The following is a 17,464-nucleotide window of genomic DNA, read 5'->3' as shown; positions in this document are numbered from 1 at the left end:
AGGGGGGAAATTCAAATACTCTCCTCAACTTTGATGTCTTTCTAAACCACGACTTTCTAAATATGTGTCCAGCAAATGTTTTGTACTTTTAAAATTTGGAAAGGTAGTGTTGTTTCAATATGTTTTTCACAGAATTCTGGGTGCTGGGCCAGCTGATCCCTTCAATGGATTGTTTCCCCCAAGGTCTTTTGATACAGGTTATTGCAACTAATGTGTGTGTGTGCATTTTGGGAAGATATAACAAAGCTCTTTGTGATTTTAGTTCCTTCATGAAAAACTGCGTTAAGGTCTCTCCAGACAATTTCTTTGAACAAAACATTTTTCCAAGTCTGCTGCCAATGTTATAGATGATCCAAAAATCAGTTATCAGCATTTATTATTTAAACGTGTAATGACTAGTGCAGAATGCTAGCTACCCAGGGAAGATAAACTGGAAGACTTCAGCAAATGTGTGGTGCCTCTGGTGTCAAAATTTCAGCTAATAATGTTGATTTACTGTGCCTGGCAAGCCAGTTGGTCAGGAACCACAATAGCCTCGAGTAATTCACTTGTTGCATGAAGTTAAAACATCTGTTCGTTTACCTTTTGTGACTGACTTGTCTATTCATTTCATTAGGGTTTCATGCTTTGTCATTGACAGACTATGAAAATCACACAAGTTACAGTATTCCCATCCTATTCTACCCTCTCCTTGCTTCAAAATCTTCACAACACCTTAGTTGGCTTCAGCTCTGTCATTTATTTTAAATTCTCTAGACCCTGCAAAGTCTGAGTCTTAACAGGCTTTTCTCTCTGTCTCCGTGCTTCCAGTGCATACCAGTATTTTCTTTCTTGACAACTTATAAGTGATTAAAGTACTATAGCTGTCAATTTTCTTGCCAAAATGTTTCTCTAAGGCACGTTGCAAAGATCACTTAAACACATTCTCAGTGTTACTATCTGTTAGTGTAATTCCAGTTCCTGTAAATGGCAGGGAAATGAAATCCATTCCCCCAACTCCAGTCTAAAACCACTTTTAAAAGCTCTTCCAGATTGATGTCATATGCTTTGTGAGACAGTTATATTTACAGAGGTAATCTCTCTTTGGGAGGACTATTCTAGTGCTTTCCTTCCTCCTTTTCAGCAATGTGTAGTCAATACTGCTGAATAAATCCTGAACTGTAACATTGAGAAGGAAAGTTCAAGGAGAGGTATTTCCAATAGAAATACATATATTAAGTGGTCTAGGAATGCTAATAGTAATTTATATGTTCGTGAAAACTAGCCTATTTGTTGTTTTGAAAATCACTGTGAATATTTAACTGAAATGAAATTTAAATGCCTTTAAGGTCTCCTCTGTGCTGTAATAGTATTTTAGGTCTCAGCTTCTAAACATTGAACTGTTTCTGTTTTCACAAAGGTGCGAGTGGCTTACATCTTACTAAACATGAAAACTTTCATGGTGGCTTAGACGCGATATCAGTTGGAGATGGGTTGTTCACTATCCTGACAACACTTAGTAAAAAAGCAACAACGGTGCAAGTGATGCTTCAGCCAATTCTTACTTACATGGCTTGTGGGTACATGGGAAGACAGGTAGGTTTCCCTTATTTTGAAGTGCTTTAAGATAATTATAGGTTACCTGTTGCTATGTAGAAGAAATTTTGGCTTCTTCCAACCTCATGTCACTGCGATGCAGAAGGTAAGAAGGCTTCATCCATCGATCATGGTGGAGGGGGAGAGAAAGAGTTTCTTTAAGGACATTTTGACATTCCTGGCTAAAGGCTTTTGAAGATGACTGTTCCATTGTGTTTAAGTGGGAAACGCATTTATTGTGTTCGTATTAGTGGGTATTTTAAATGTCCAATATTCTTATTTCCGTTTAACTGCATACCTGGTAGTTTAGTCTTTTCCATATCACAAAGACTTCTCCTTTGCAGGAGTGAACCTTCTGGAGTGTGATATTGCTAGTTTGTGGTAGAAAGTTCATCTGTGGTGGATTTCTTCTCTGGGATTTTTGCCTACTAAAAGGGGAGACTAAGAGTAGCCAAGCGTATTTCATATCATATGAATTCTGTATGAAACTGTGTATTTCGTAACTTCTAGGGTTCTCTTGCCACGTGTCAGTTGTCTGAACCACTGCTCTGGTTCATTTTACGAGTGTTGGACACCAGTGAGGCACTGAAGGCGTTTCATGATATGGGTAAGAATGTCTTTTCTTTGGGTGCATCAAGTGAAAGGTTTATTGTAGATTTTTATGGCACTTAAAGAAGGAATACAGCTGTACATCTGGAGGAGCAAACTTGCTAAATCTGCTTTTGCTTGCTTAGAATCTATTGCAGGCTTCTGAACAGTGTTCCCCCCCCCCCCCCCCCCCGTGTTATACACAGGTGGTGTTCAGCTTATTTGTAACAACATGGTAACGAGCACAAGAGCAATTGTTAACACAGCAAGAAGTATGGTTTCAACTATTATGAAATTCCTTGATTCTGGTCCCACCAAAGCAACAGACAGCAGTTTGAAAGCCAGAGTGCTAGCTTCCGAGCCTGATAATGCAGAGGGAATTCACAATTTTGCACCTTTGGGTAAGTGATACAACCTTCTCTTGCGTTAATATCCAGCGGCCACTTGAATCTTTATTATGTTCTTAACAGAAAGTATTGTGATAATGTTAAATGTTGCAGTACTATTAAACCTTCTAAACAGGGGGGGTACTGGTGTTTCAAGAAGATGTTGAGGGAGTAAACAAATTCTTTGCTTAGTCCTTCCTCCTCTCGATAGGGGAAAGAAGGGAGTGGTCTGTATGTGATGTAGCCACTGCATCAAGGTAGCTCCCTTCCTCCCCTGGGTTATTTGGATACCCAGGTCCAGCCCAGTTTTTGCGGTAGTCGCACTAAGACTCACTGACTTCACTTAACAGGCATCAGGTTTGATCCAGCTTTTACAGAAGTGTTGCAAAGACAGGTGATACAGAATGAGCCTGAGTTAGGTCAAACAGAGTAGCAGATGCTGGAGCACTGGACTACTTCTGCTGATGCTGCTCTCATGCTTGCACCTAATTGCACCGATGGTACTTGCATAAATATTTGTTAGAATTGCAGTGCTGTTTTGGTATGAATACAGTGGCTGCTGCTTTTTGAAATGCATGTGTTTTGAGATGTAGATGCCTTCTAATATTTTACTGAGGCTTTTTATTCCACTACTTGTGTCTTAATGATCCGTGTTGCTGCCCGCTAACCTATTGTAGCCAATGAATGTGTGTATACATATATATTAATTTATATATATATAATATCCAATGTCTCACTGTCAGGACTGAAGAAAGATTTATTTTATTTTATTTTTAATTTTTGGAAGAACTGTAGGATAAGAGAGAAGTCCCTTCAGTCCTCTCATGCAAATTTAAAAGAATCAAATAAAATAATTTGGCAGAATATGGGACCATTAGAAATCTTCTACTTTGCTATTCACAAATTTTGAAGAGGTAAATCTGATAAACCTGCAAATGTTGGTAGTTAATTCCTTTAAGTAGTAAGAGTCCTAAAGATAGATCACAGTGGTTTCTTGTATGCCTCACCACTAAACTTCCAAAATGCTGCAGTTATTGGTATTCTTCTATGAGTGTATCTATCTTCATACTCTCAACTGAAAGTAAAATATTCTTTTAAATGTACCTTATGATTTTTTTCACTTTCTACACATGGATTCTCATCATGTGGTGTTCTCAGACACAAACTGGATACATTTGGGATAATAGTCTGTCAAAATGTGTACTCCAGGAATTCACCTCCAATAAGCAATTCAGTCATGGGACGAGGCTAGAGCTGCTCTAAAGTAAAACACCCCAAGTGTGTGTAATTAGAACAGCACAGATCTGGTCTTGGTGTGCCATACAACTTGCTGGAAGACATAGCCTATGTCTTTCATTCTTAAATCCTACTAAGGTTTGAAAAACATATAGTTCATGTGGTCATAGGCTTTCGGTTTTGGTGCCTTATTTTAGAAAAAAGGTTTTCATGTTAAACAGAGCTTTTTCAGAAAAATGTTAGCAGACTTCAGTTATAAAGGTATTTGTTACCATTCTAATACTTAAACCTTTAAAACTTTAATTATGTTAACTATGAATTAACAGAGGTCAAGTTCTAAGCATACTGGTCAACCTGCACCTTTTTGTTTCGTTTGTTTTTATAATTAGATCTTGATGGAAAGTTTAGGGTTTTGGTAGCAAATAGCAAAAAGTAAAACACTTAAGCAGTTCTCATTATTGTATTTGGAATGTATGAATAAACTAAAACAGGTGAGATAGAAAAAAGTGTTTTCCACAATTCAGGCCGTAAGTTGATCTAGGTTTTATTAATAAATATTAATAATGTAAATACTGCTGTTTTTTTTGAAGGTTCAATCACCTCAAGCAGCCCCACTGCCCAACCTGCTGAAGTACTGTTACAGGCTACTCCTCCACATAGAAGAGCTCGGTCTGCTGCGTGGTCATACATATTTTTACCTGAGGAAGCTTGGTGTGATCTTACAATTCATCTTCCTGCAGCAGTGCTGCTCAAAGAGATCCATATCCAGCCTCATCTGGCCTCTCTTGCAAGTAAGTAGATTTGCTAACATTGATGCTGGTTGGAGCATTTGAAGGGTAAAATTTAGAAATTACAGAAAACATGTAATCAGAGAAACTAAAACTGATAAATTGTTTGAAGAATGACAATAAAATTAGTTAAAAAGCTTGATAGTTCTGCCTTTCATGAGAATCAAAAGCTCCAATTCTGCTTGATTTCTTACAGCTTAGGATAAGTTTTGTGGCGTTAACATTAAATATGCCATGGAAATTGTCAAATGTCTCAAAACTCTGGAAGAGCATGATGTTGATCAGGAGCCTTCAGGCAAACTGATTTGGCATGGCATTTGGAATAAACCATGAGAGAAGCAGTTTTTCAGCTCTTACTGACATAGCCCAACCAGGGAAAATTTGGTATTTATACTGACAGGACTTGTTTTCATGTTAAAACTTCGGAATGAACTAATATAAACCATTTATCAAAATGCTTATGCATTTTACCGTATGTCATCACACAGGACAAATACTCTAATTGCAGTTCTGTAGAGGTGTTTGCCTAAGATCATTTTCATCATCTTGTTCTGTATCTTTAACAGGAATGCATGTTTAATGTTTAAAATTCAAACTACTACCATTTTTTTGAGTAGTATTAAACGTTCTTATCTTACTCTGTAGCTTGCCCTTCATCAGTATCTGTTGAAATAAGTGCAGATGGTGTCAATATGTTACCTTTGTCAACTCCTGTTATCACAAGTGGTCTCACGTATATAAAAATCCAGCTTGTAAAAGCTGAAGTTGCCTCAGCTGTCTGTCTTCGTCTCCATCGTCCACGGGATGCTAGTACGTTAGGCCTCTCTCAAATCAAACTGTTGGGCCTCACAGCTTTTGGAAACACCTCCTCTGCAACAGTCAATAATCCATTCCTTCCCTCTGAGGATCAGGTCTCTAAAACAAGGTAAGCCTCTGGTAGCAGTGGCCTGAGACTGGAGAAACAGTTTGTGGTTTATCTTTATGCTATTCTCTGCTCTGAGTAGCAAACTGTATTCATGAGTAGCTGGTTTTGTATTTTAACATTTAGATTCGAACGTTTAAAGAATTTGTTATAAATATCTTAGATTTCTATTCTGTTGTTTTACAGTAAGCAGTACTTCTCTCTTTTTTTGCAGCATGCTTAATCTGCATGTGTAAAAGGGTGTGTTTCATCCCTGTAATGATGAAAGAATACAAAAGATAGGAAAGCACTCAGTTCTGTTTCTTCAATGTGTAGGCAGTTGGTTCAAAAAATTAACTAACAGCATATTTCCTATCTCTACTGAAGTCAGGAGACTTATATTGTAAGTATTGAAACAGGAATAGAAATAGGGCAGTAAAACGTTTTGTGCAATTCGTATCCAATATTTCTGTTTGCAAACATTGAGAAATATGAACTGAAAGTTGTGATTTTGGCTTATCAGCAAGATTTTTCAAAAGGTTTTACTTGTTTAGGTGGCATCTTGAATTTCTTACTTATCTGTAAAATTAAAGTAAATAAACTTTTAAAGACTGCCTCAAAATCAATATTTGAGTTTTCCAACTTTGAATTTAATTATTTTTGGGTTAATATTTTAGGTTTCTGGGTTCCACTGAAATCTAGCTTACTAAATTGTTAAAAATCATGACTTTGAAATATTTCACCTTTGAACTTTAATGTTTATAAATTTGAAAAGAGAGCATGGGAAAGTTTTTAAAAAATTTTATTCCGTTGGGAAAAATTTTGAGAGAGTAAGAAAATTCAGAGACCATGAACACTATCTGGTGTATATTGGATAAAAGCCATATAACTGAAACTGATCCTTGATCTTGAATAGCAGTGAAACAAATTATTATAGCCAATTATACTATTGTTATATTTGTACTTCAAAAAAGTTAACTTAGAGTTGCACAAACATAAGCAGTATCTAAAAAAGTGAGTGTACATTGTGAGGGTCCTGAAATTTTTTATCGTGGTTTTCAGCTTACTTTAAGTATCCCAATAAACTAATGTGAGTAATAGGATAGATATATTAAATAAACTTGGATATAATTTTCTTTGAGATATTGTCGGCACTTGCTCATTCCTTAAATGATAAATATTTTGGAATAAATTATTCCTAAAATAAAAGTGTAAACTTCATTTAAGATACATGTACGAGCTTCCCATAGTTAAAAAAAAAAAAAAAAGGTGGATAAAGTTTGCTGTGAAGATAAGGTGACTTGTTATTTTAGAACTTGTTAGTGAAAAGGTGTCATTTGTTTCATGTGGAACTTAGACTGCAGTCTTGTTCATAATGCTCGTTTAAACAGCACTGTAGTGTATTTTTTTATAAATAAATTCTAACCGATACATTTCTAAATTGATCCAGTTAGAGTAGATTTGTTTTATTATTAAAAGGAATACTGAACAACACAGTTAAAGAATAAGAGAGATGGGAGTGGGAAATGCAATGGTTAACAAATTTTGAATTTCTGCACTTTTTCTGTGCTTCTTATATTAGGTAGGACTCCATACTCACTAAGGTTCACTGTAATTTATTGTAGATATTTATGACTGAAAAGGTGCATGTCTAGCCTTGCCATTGCAAACTTCTAATCCTCTTAAACACTGCTATTTTTAGGGAAGCTATGCAAATGTATAATTCTAATGCCAACTACTACTGCAGGATTTTGACCTTATGAATATTAATAAATCAAATGGTGCCTAAGTGAGGCAATTGGCTTTTTTTAGCTTTCACATTTATATTGTGGTCAGCTCCTTTTAATGTTTAAAAAAAAATAAAAATTGCAAAAGCAAACCAAGAAAAGCCCACACCACTGCTCCAGAGACCCCACAAATCTGAGGTACTAATCGGCTGGCCGTGTTGGAAGAAATATGTAGTTAAATCAAGAAATCCTGAGAAGCTTTAGTAATAAATCCTGCAGGCTGTCTAACTTTTCCTATTATATGTGCAAGTATTGCAGGCTGTAAGGCATGCTTCAAAACTAGAAAAGAATGCATGTGGCCAGAAAGTTTGTTTTTATCCCTCTACACAATATTAGGTTAAAAAATAAATGCATAAAAATACTACCTCTACCCACAAACTCTGTCTTTCTTAAAACCTTAAACCAGTAGTTACAACAGCAATACTAGGGTACGTTACGTTGTACTCTTAGATTCAGTTATTTTAATTTACTTTTCTCATACGATGTCTGATTGCATCACAGCGGTTTTCTGCAGTACTTGTCATAGAATCTAATGTAGGTAGTTATAGATGAAAAATAAAATAATGAGAAAATGATACATTAGCTCATTTTGCTGTTTTCCTTTTCAGTATTGGATGGTTAAGATTATTACACCACTGCCTCACTCACATAAGTGATTTAGAAGGAATGATGGCTAGTGCTGCAGCACCCACTGCTAATCTGTTGCAGACCTGTGCTGCGTTACTGATGTCACCGTACTGTGGTATGCATTCTCCAAACATTGAGGCTGTGCTTGTAAAAATTGGGCTGCAGTCCACCAGAATAGGCCTCAAATTGATTGACATTCTTCTAAGAAACTGCTCGGCATCAGGGAGTGATCCTGCAGGTGAGTGCAATGTCTGTCTTTTCAGTTGTTAATGAAAAATCTGCTTGTGCAAATGTACAAATACAGTGTATTTGTGTGTTACTTTCTGAGTCTGAATTTTGCTTGCCAGAACTTTCCATTGTGTTTCTTGCTATCATGTAACTTGCTATTTTTTGAGTATCACAGAGTATCACAGTGTATGAGTAGCTCTACAATAGTAAAACAGTGCAACCACTATTGTTTTGATTGGTGTAAAACATATAATTAGGGGAATGTTTTGAAGTTACAAGAGTAGGCCATGCAATATATTGCAAGTGCAGCTGTGTATATATGTGTAGATGCCTTGTATAGATGTTTCAACGTAACGAATATATCGGAGTATTTTTAAGGAAAATAAGTACAGCAATATTTGGGCTGTAACAATCTATAGCACAGAGTAAATTCTGAATAGTGGTAAGTGAGAACTTGAACAACTGATCAGTGAAATGCACTGTTTTTCATGTGTTTATGACTATCTCACTTTCCTTTGCTGTTTTGTGGCTTTGTAAATGAAAGAAATATGAATTCTTATCTGTCCTTCTTTGAAGTTTCTGGTACTAGCAGAAAGCACATTTTCAAAATGACTTCTATGGCATGCTTCACCAAGAGTTAATGTTCCAGTGTAGCCCACTGTCTTTTATTGGAATGCAGTTAGATAGGAGAGTAGTTTTCTAAAGGGCAGGGGATGAAGAACACAGCAAGAAAATGAGTAGGAACCAGTCCAAGGAATTCCTGGGCCTTAGTCCTGTTGATGGAAAATGGAGTTAAATAAGTTTCCGTATTGAGATAAACGTTTTTTTCTGTGAAGCGTGAGGTTTGACAACTCTATTTGTATTAGTTAATGTGTTTTTGGAATATGTTGAAGAAAATCCTGATAGTTAAACCTGTAAGTCTTATCTGATTCATGCACTGATTTTTTTTTTCTTTGTTAGTAAGGCTGATTGTTGCATTGAACATATAAAATGTGCAATATTGTGATAGCGGTGCATATAAGAGTTGTTTGTTAATGGCAAAGCTCAATTCAGTCTTAATAACAATTTCATGAGTACTTTTTAAAGATACATATGTAAGTACTTCTATTATTTTCCCCTCTTCCCCCCCTCCTTTTTTTTTTTTTTTTTTTTTTTTTTTTTTTTTTTTTTTAATGCGGCAAGATCTGAATAGCCCTTTACTGTTTGGAAGATTAAATGGTCTCTCTTCTGACTCCACAATAGACATTCTTTATCAGCTTGGAACAACTCAGGATCCTGGAACGAAAGATAGGTAATGTTATTTGGATTGTCATAAGGAAGCATAAATAAAAATGATTTGCTAAATAGTGGCTTTGTGTTACTGCACAAAATTTAAAATCTACTTGTTGTAATCTGTTTGAAATTTGATTATTACACGATAGCTTGAAAGTGCAGAAATCTAAAGATGCCTTTCAGCTTTCCCTCCTAGCTGTTTCTGTCCTTTGCACAGAATGCATCCCTCTCTTTTTTGCTCTTACAAAAGTTATAAAACTTAGAGTTCAACTGACTTTTCTCTCAGATACTTAGAACTTATTTACCTTCTATGTTTTCTTTCTCTGTACAAAGCAAGCTTACATTTAGCTGCCTAAGATGATATGTGTTTTTAATTAATCTTACCCTGTTAGTGATCTAAGGCTTGCAAAAGTGAGTTTGAGCTCGCTCTTGAACTCTGCTTCAAAAGAAGCGATAAATATGTAAATCAGATTAACTTGCTGTCTTGGAGTAATTTGGTTTTGAGTGTGTCTTTGACCCTTTATAATGTATTACATCATCTTGCCTTCCAGAATTCAAGCATTGTTGAAATGGGTCAGTGATTCTGCAAGAGTTGCTGCTATGAAAAAAAGTGGCCGGGTCAGCTACATTTGTCCAAATAGCTCAACAAGAGAGTATGGTCTTTTGATGCCATCTCCTTCCCATTTGCATTGCGTAGCAGCAATTTTGTGGCATAGTTATGAACTGCTTGTTGAATATGATTTACCAGCGTTGCTTGACAGAGAACTCTTTGAGTAAGTAAAGCAAGCAAAGTATTGTACCTTGTATTTTTGTAACTAAATTATTTTGTTCACCAAAATGATACAGCTTCAAGTGGAAAAAGTAGTGAAAATTGTCATCCCCGATGCTAATTGATAGAGTAAATACTTAAAGATGTCTAAACAGGTAGCTTTGTAGTTCTAAACACAAAACTTCAGATACTGCAGGCGTAACTGAGTTGAAAAACAAAATTAACACCAAAACAGTAAATCTATGTATGTGCTAACACATGTGAAAGGTATTCTGTTACATGTTTTTGTTTCTGTTTTTTTGAAACGGATAAGTCTGGATTGTTATTGTTTAAAGTGGAGCATTTGCAGTAATTTTCAGAATAACTACAAATCACGCTCTTCATTGGTGTCCTGTTATATAAGCATTATTACTCATGCATGCAGTATCTTTAAGTGATTGCTAAGTGCTCAGGTCAAAGAGGGAAGAATTGTTTTTCTGGAGTCACCAATTTTGTGCCTGCCATAGCCTGATTTGAAAGAAACAAATTACAAAATCTTGAGTGAAACTTGAACTTTGAATTTGTGGGTGTTTGTTGCTTGATTCTAAAGGAAAAAACACCCTTAACAACAATGTATTTGAGTCCACATGATAAATATACGAGATAACAGTGTTTCCTAATTTACGTTGCTCACCGATTTCTTCTATGTAAAGAAAACAAGAAAGAGAAGCCAAGATGGCTTTGTTTCATATGTATTGTAAAAATGTAGCTGCTGAAGTCCTGTGTCTAGTAAAGAAAACATCTTTCATTTGTACCTTTTGAATGCAATTCCAATTACTGAAAGGAACTTTGATAGCACATAATATTTTGTTGCCCGTAGGAACCTTTTATATTTTCTTCTCTACCTTATTTTCTTCTTTAGGTACAAACATTCAAATACTGGGAAATGTCCGAGTTATGGTCATTGGTAAAAGCATGTGGAGCTTTGTATATGTGCAGCATAGCGGTCTTCAGATGTATACTACTAACTAGGCCTTTTCCTGAAGTACATCAGTGTTACTGTCTTATAAATAATTGTTAATTCAAAATGAGCTTGTTCATTTTGGGAATCAATTTAAGGATTTTAAATTGCTTGTCAATGAGCCCTTTCAGGAATAAGAAAATACATTTTATCAATTTTAACATTTGAAAAGGAAGAGCTGTAATAAAATACATTTCCTAAAATGGATAACCCTTTTGGATTTGCATCAATATGAAAGTGGGTTTAATAACTGACTTTCCATTCTTCAGAGAGAATGTGTTTTCATCATAGGATGAAATGAAGAAATACTAATAAAACTATTGCACCTAGTTTCAGTATACATGTTGCAATATAGTCCTGTTCCTCTACCTCCTGCCAACTAAAACTATAATTCATATCAACCAGCATATGGAGCAAATTACATATTTTTAATGAATACAAAAGGATTTTTGTCAGACATGGGTAAAATAATTCTTCTGATAAAAATAACATCCTCCGTGTATTCTTCATCCTCTTTGATATTTTAACTTCTGAAATATTTTTGTTGATTCTAGCCATAACTCTTTATTTCTCCTTCATGTCATATTTCATTTCTCTTTTGGATGTATTTTCCAATCATCCCCATTTTTCATTTCAATATTTCTGTTTTGGACGATGGATGCTAAATTATTCCTTAGTTATTTTTCATCTAGTTGGAAAAGAATCTTATTTTTCACAGAGCATGAACTTACCCAGAAAATTTTGGCAGAAGGATTGCGTGAATATATAGTTGGAGAAGAGTTAAAGTGTGCCTTTATTGCATGTGGACTTTATTAAAAAAAAAAAAATACTTGGCATGTAGAAAATTTTCCTGAAGTCATAGGTCCACTTGGTCACTGAGATGACTTGTTCGTGTTTTATCTTAGTGTTTTTTAATCAGCCAGCAATAGAGCTATTTTTTGTTAGACCCATGTTCTCTTTTAGACTCTTCGAGTCCCTTTGACTAAACATAAAATAACACTTCTATCCAGAAGAGGGAAGAACAGTCCTTGTCTTCAAACAGGAAATGTGATATGTGATGATAGATCCAAACTTATTAAAAATTAACATTGAGGTGGCATAAGGTGTGCGTCGCCTGTGGATGTAAAGGTTAAGGTTATGTAACTTATTTACAGTGCCATGGTAATGCAAACGTGGTTCAGAAAACCCATGCTTTTTTTTTTTGTAAAGTACTTCACCTACTCTGAACAAGTTTGTATGAAAAAATAATGTTTTCACTGATTCACAAATAGCACTTCAAAAGTATAAACTAAATAATAGGAGCAAAATTAGCTTTTGCATTCATGTGCTTTTGATTAACATTTCAGCTAATAGTATTTGAATAGAAGTGAGTTCAAAGGTAGATAGAATTTTACTATCTCTCAGGAATAATTCTGCTGTTAACTTGTGTCCTAAGGAGGGCAAGGATGATGTCATTCAACCAACAAAAAGAAAAAAAAATAAAAAGGATATGTATTAAAATATTTTCATTTTTTACAAAGGATTGATTAAGAGAGCTTTGTGAAAATGGGCACGTGTTTTTCTAGTAGCTGCATCTTGGAGAGTTGAAAGCAAAAAGGGGGTTATGGTTAGCTCAGAAATGTGTAAATGTAAATTATGTGACAACTATCCAAAGTCTGAAATCCTGTCTTTCACTTGCAACATGCCAGAAGAATCAGTTCTTAACTATTTTAAATAAGGTATAATGAAATAAAATCAAACATAAGGATGAGGAATGCTGTCTGGGCAGCAAATGTCCTGCTGATACCATGACACAAAAGAGGCTGTCAAACTTAGCTCAGAGTTTTGCCATAGTTTCTAGAATGGTTAATGTAGAAAGATAATGTATAAACTGAAAAAGGGAATGTGAGTGGCAAGTTATGTCTTGATGTGATTTTTTGTCTTCTACAGGTCGCTGTTTAACTGGTCCATGTCTCTTCCCTGCAACATGGTTTTGAAGAAAGCCGTTGACAGTTTGCTTTGCTCAATGTGCCACATCCACCCAAATTATTTTTCCTTACTCATGGGATGGATGGGTATCACTCCTCCTCCAATGCAGTGTCAACACAGACTGTCCATGACTGATGACAGCAAAAAGCAGGACCTCAGTTCATCTTTAACAGATGACTCTAAAAACGCACAAGCCCCTCTTGCACTAACAGAGTCCCACCTGGCTACTCTTGCTGCCTCATCTCAGTCTCCTGAAGCTATCAAGCAATTATTGGACTCAGGTTTGCCTTCACTGCTTGTAAGAAGTCTTGCTAGTTTCTGCTTTAACCATACTTCTAGCTCTGACTGCACTGCACAATCAATGGATATCACCCAGGATAGGCTCAGGAGGCATCATGTTCCACAGCACTTTAATAAAATGCCTATCACGGCAGACCTAGTTGCTCCTGTTCTCAGGTTTTTGACAGAAGTTGGCAACAGCCACATCATGAAGGATTGGTTGGGTGGTTCTGAAGTCAATCCATTGTGGACAGCACTTTTATTTCTGTTGTGCCATTCTGGTGCTACTTCTGGAGGACACAATGTGACTGCACAACAGACCAGTGCAAGATCTAGCTTGCTTTCTTCAACTGTAACAGCAGGGTTGACCACTCAACAGCGGACAGCAATTGAAAATGCAACAGTTGCTTTCTTCTTACAGTGCATTTCTTGCCATCCTAATAACCAGAGGCTTATGGCACAGGTGAGAGAAAAAACAAATGAAATTTTCATTTCTTTACTAATAACTACAGATGAAACTTGCCTAGTCCAAAATTTTAAAACTTGTTTTTTTAAGCTTTCTTTAAGGTGGTTGGTTGGTTGGTTTGGGTGTTGGTTTCTTTTGTAAGTTGTTATCAACTGAGTGAAATTTGTCTTAAAACTGTTAGCTTGTTGGCCCGACTTTGTAAAGTATAAAAATGTTTCAGCATGGCCGTTTAGTGCTGTGTATGGATTTGTATTCCTCTTGGCTGCATAAAGATGTATTTCTTGCCTTAATAAGACACTTTAGACCAAAATCCAAAATACTATATTTAAGTACATAGGATTAAACTCTTCTGAAGTAGAATTTGAAAATGAGGCTCCATACATATCTTTTAAATTAGAAAGTTAAGGGAGATTTTCTGGTTAATTTGTTTACACAACTGTACCTGCTGTGCAATTGGTGTTCAGGGATATGTGGACTGTTACAGAACAGTCTACTATTCTAATGGAGATTCATCTAATTTCCTCACAATTACTAACCTTTCAGACCTAGTTGAATAAAAGTATTTTTCTTTCAACATTAAGAATGTCTGGGAACAGATAACTTGAGTGGGGAAAAAAAAAAAAACACATTTCCATGTGAATGACCAGTACTAATACTCTAATGGAGTAGAAAATGTTTGCTTTACTAATATGAAAGCCATTTTTCTGAATACTTTATCTTCAACTCTCTCTTATTGAGTAGTCTGCATGTTTACAATTACTTTGATGCTGTAGTCAATATTTTGAATGTTAAAAAAAAGAAAGAGAAAAGAAAAACATCTGCTGTTGTTGATACGTTCTTCAGTGGTCCTTATTTCTAATCTGGTTTGAATGATAACTGGAAGGTGGATCTTAGGCACTGCCTACTATGGCTGTGTAGAGCTATATTTTAGAGACCTAAATATAGAAATATTTTAAATAGGATGTCATTTTGCATTCCCAGGTTCTCTGTGAATTGTTCCAGTCCTCTCCTCAGCGTGGGAACCTCCCAACCTCTGGAAATATTTCAGGATTTATTAGGAGGCTTTTTTTGCAACTGATGCTGGAGGATGAGAAAGTGACTTTGTTTCTTCAGTCCCCATGTCCAGTAAGAGTTTTTGATATCTGTATGGTGACCATGGATCAAATGTAGCCTAAAAAAAAAATCTGTGTGTATTCAACTTTGAAAGGTCAGGCAGCAGCTTTTCCTACGATACACGTTTGGAAAGGAATGTTTTGGTGAATTGTAACTCAGCTTTTCAAAAGACAGTTTAAGGCACTGCTTTAAGTCAGAGCTATCTTACTGAAAACGTCATGATTCTGAAAGAATAGAAAGAATAGAAAACTGAAACCTTTTAATATTATCCTTAATCATTAGCAGCGAATCCTGATACAAGTTCTAGTCCATACACCAGTTTTTTGTTATCAGTTTCACTGAGGAATTAGTTTTGAAGCTTCAAAACTGGCAGAGATCCTTTAACGTTAGCCACAACACCACAGATACATTTTTGAATGACAAATACTTGAACTGATTTGTAAAGCTAATGTATGCTTTTACATTTCTAAATGCTTCACCAGAACAGAGTTATAATCAATGACTGAACTGCTGTGCTGTCAGCTGAAGCCTGTGAATAAAAAAAACCTTCTGGAAAACGAGAAGTATTAAAAGATCTGATACTGCCAGACAAGGAAAAAAATATTTTCTACTTTGATTTCTGCTGTTCTTTCTGTATCTCAGTAAAGTCCTACATGAAATACTACAGCAGGGAAACTTGATCAGGAAGTGTAAAATGAAAAAGGGACAGCAAATCAGTTTTTGTGCAAACACATTTGAATGTTTTTGTTTTAACCTGGCTCAGATGAATTGTTAGTATGGAGTTTGGCAACATGGAGGTAGCATCAATTTTCTAATAAGGCATTTTACATAGAACAGATTTTTGCAGAGAGTTACTGAGTAACTCTCTTAGTAAGTAAAAACAAAAACAAATTCTTGAAAATAAAGTTTTGAGGTAATTCAGTTTCTTCTGTTAACAATACCAGGAAACAATTTGGCTGTTCTTACTGAGTAGAAGGAGGTTTCTCTTTTAACATCCAAAGAGAAGTCTTAGAAATAATATGAATGTGCAAAGCATATTTGTAGTATGTCCAACAACATAACCTTGAAAATATTGTATCCTCATTTTTATCTCTGAGGTTCCTACCAAAACTATATTTTATAAGCCAAATTCTCATTGTCATAAAGTGTTAAATTCATTTAAGAGTATTGCACAACACTAAATTGATTCTGTATATGAGTATTAGCAAATAGTTCTCCTGATGATGAGGGAAGGGAACAATAGCTCTCTTTGTAAAGAAAAGTCTGTAAACAGTTACTGCAAGAAAAGAACAATAAAAAAATACAATCAGAGCTTAGGCTAAAATATATTACTATATTTGAAATGTTTTAACTAGTAATGACTTAGATATATCATCTAGAATAAACTTTATGCTTGTCAGAGCACTAGAGAAATAACAACTTTCTCTATTACAATTATATTGTGATTTTTCCTAACTTAATTTCAGAAATTGTTGAAAGACTCTAACACTTAATTTTGTCTCATATACAGCTATTTAAAATATTTAATGATGATAATAAATATACTATATTGTTTCTTATGCTAAAAACATTCCAGGCTCTTTCAGCAAACTCTTTTGAGTTAAGAAATTATGTTTATCCAAATTTGATGCATTTTTACCGTAAACCTGTGAAACTGAAGGATATGTAAGGTTTCTATTTCAGCTCACAGAAGACTTAATTTTATTTTGCTGAGGTGAGTTTATAAGAATTTAGTGTTTTAGCTTACTTCTGAATTTCAAATCATGTTAAAAGTTGACTTTTTTTTTTATTTCAGCTGTACAAAGGTAGAATTAATGCTACTAGTCATGTTATTCAACATCCAATGTATGGAGCTGGACACAAATTTCGTACTCTTCATTTGCCTGTCTCAACAACTCTAGCGGAAGTTCTTGATCGTGTGTCAGGCAAGTTTGCAATATTTCTTGTTTTATTTTTTAAGTAGTTTAAAAATGAAAAGGAAGCCTAAACTAAGTATTTCTTACATGTGTATTTGTAACGGTCTTAGGTATTTGCCAGATGTAACACAGAGGTCTCAATTGTAAGCTTTTGCAAATGCTTTGCATGTTCCACTTCCATCTTTTCCTTCCATAGGACTCAAATTCTGGTAACTTAGCTACCATTTTGATGGGGAAGGTTGGATTTTTGTTTTTGTTTTGTTTTTAAGTATTCATGTATGGTGTTGCAAATATAACTTGAGAGATTTAAGAATACAAGTGATAATGCAAATACTAGTCTTTAGAATGCCCTGTCTTTCACCCAGTCACTTAAATATTCCCAAATAATGGCACTTGAATATCCTGGAACTTAAAAGATTATCCCAAAATGAAGATGAAATGATGTTGCTATGAAAAGGACATTAATGAAAGATACATCTAATCTCTGTAGATACACATTTGTACATTATATAAAATTTTCAGTTTACTTACTAAATGGAGATTGAAAAGAATATCAAGAATTTCA

At 35.1% G+C, this 17,464-nt stretch overlaps 1 protein-coding gene across 9 annotated transcripts in view; it reads left to right on the top strand.

Annotated features, from left to right (window-relative positions):
• Positions 1–17,464, top strand: part of BIRC6 (baculoviral IAP repeat containing 6) — a 178,094-nt gene that overhangs the window by 92,226 nt on the left and 68,404 nt on the right. For 7 of the 9 annotated variants that reach the window (XM_080588416.1, XM_080588413.1, XM_080588411.1 and 4 more), the window contains 11 exons: positions 1,400–1,575; positions 2,086–2,182; positions 2,370–2,564; positions 4,376–4,576; positions 5,219–5,498; positions 7,870–8,126; positions 9,299–9,407; positions 9,940–10,161; positions 13,087–13,867; positions 14,852–14,995; positions 16,779–16,908. In XM_080588416.1, coding sequence (XP_080444542.1) covers positions 1,400–1,575; positions 2,086–2,182; positions 2,370–2,564; positions 4,376–4,576; positions 5,219–5,498; positions 7,870–8,126; positions 9,299–9,407; positions 9,940–10,161; positions 13,087–13,867; positions 14,852–14,995; positions 16,779–16,908 — 2,592 coding nt within the window. The remainder of the gene's footprint in view (positions 1–1,399; positions 1,576–2,085; positions 2,183–2,369; positions 2,565–4,375; positions 4,577–5,218; positions 5,499–7,869; positions 8,127–9,298; positions 9,408–9,939; positions 10,162–13,086; positions 13,868–14,851; positions 14,996–16,778; positions 16,909–17,464) is intronic. The other 2 variants (XM_080588418.1, XM_080588414.1) reach the window with 1 other exon arrangement.

The sequence above is a fragment of the Anser brachyrhynchus genome (genome assembly GCF_964034855.1).
Source record: "Anser brachyrhynchus genome assembly, chromosome: 3".
Lineage (NCBI taxonomy): Eukaryota > Metazoa > Chordata > Aves > Anseriformes > Anatidae > Anser > Anser brachyrhynchus.
This window is presented reverse-complemented; position numbering and strand designations above follow the sequence as displayed.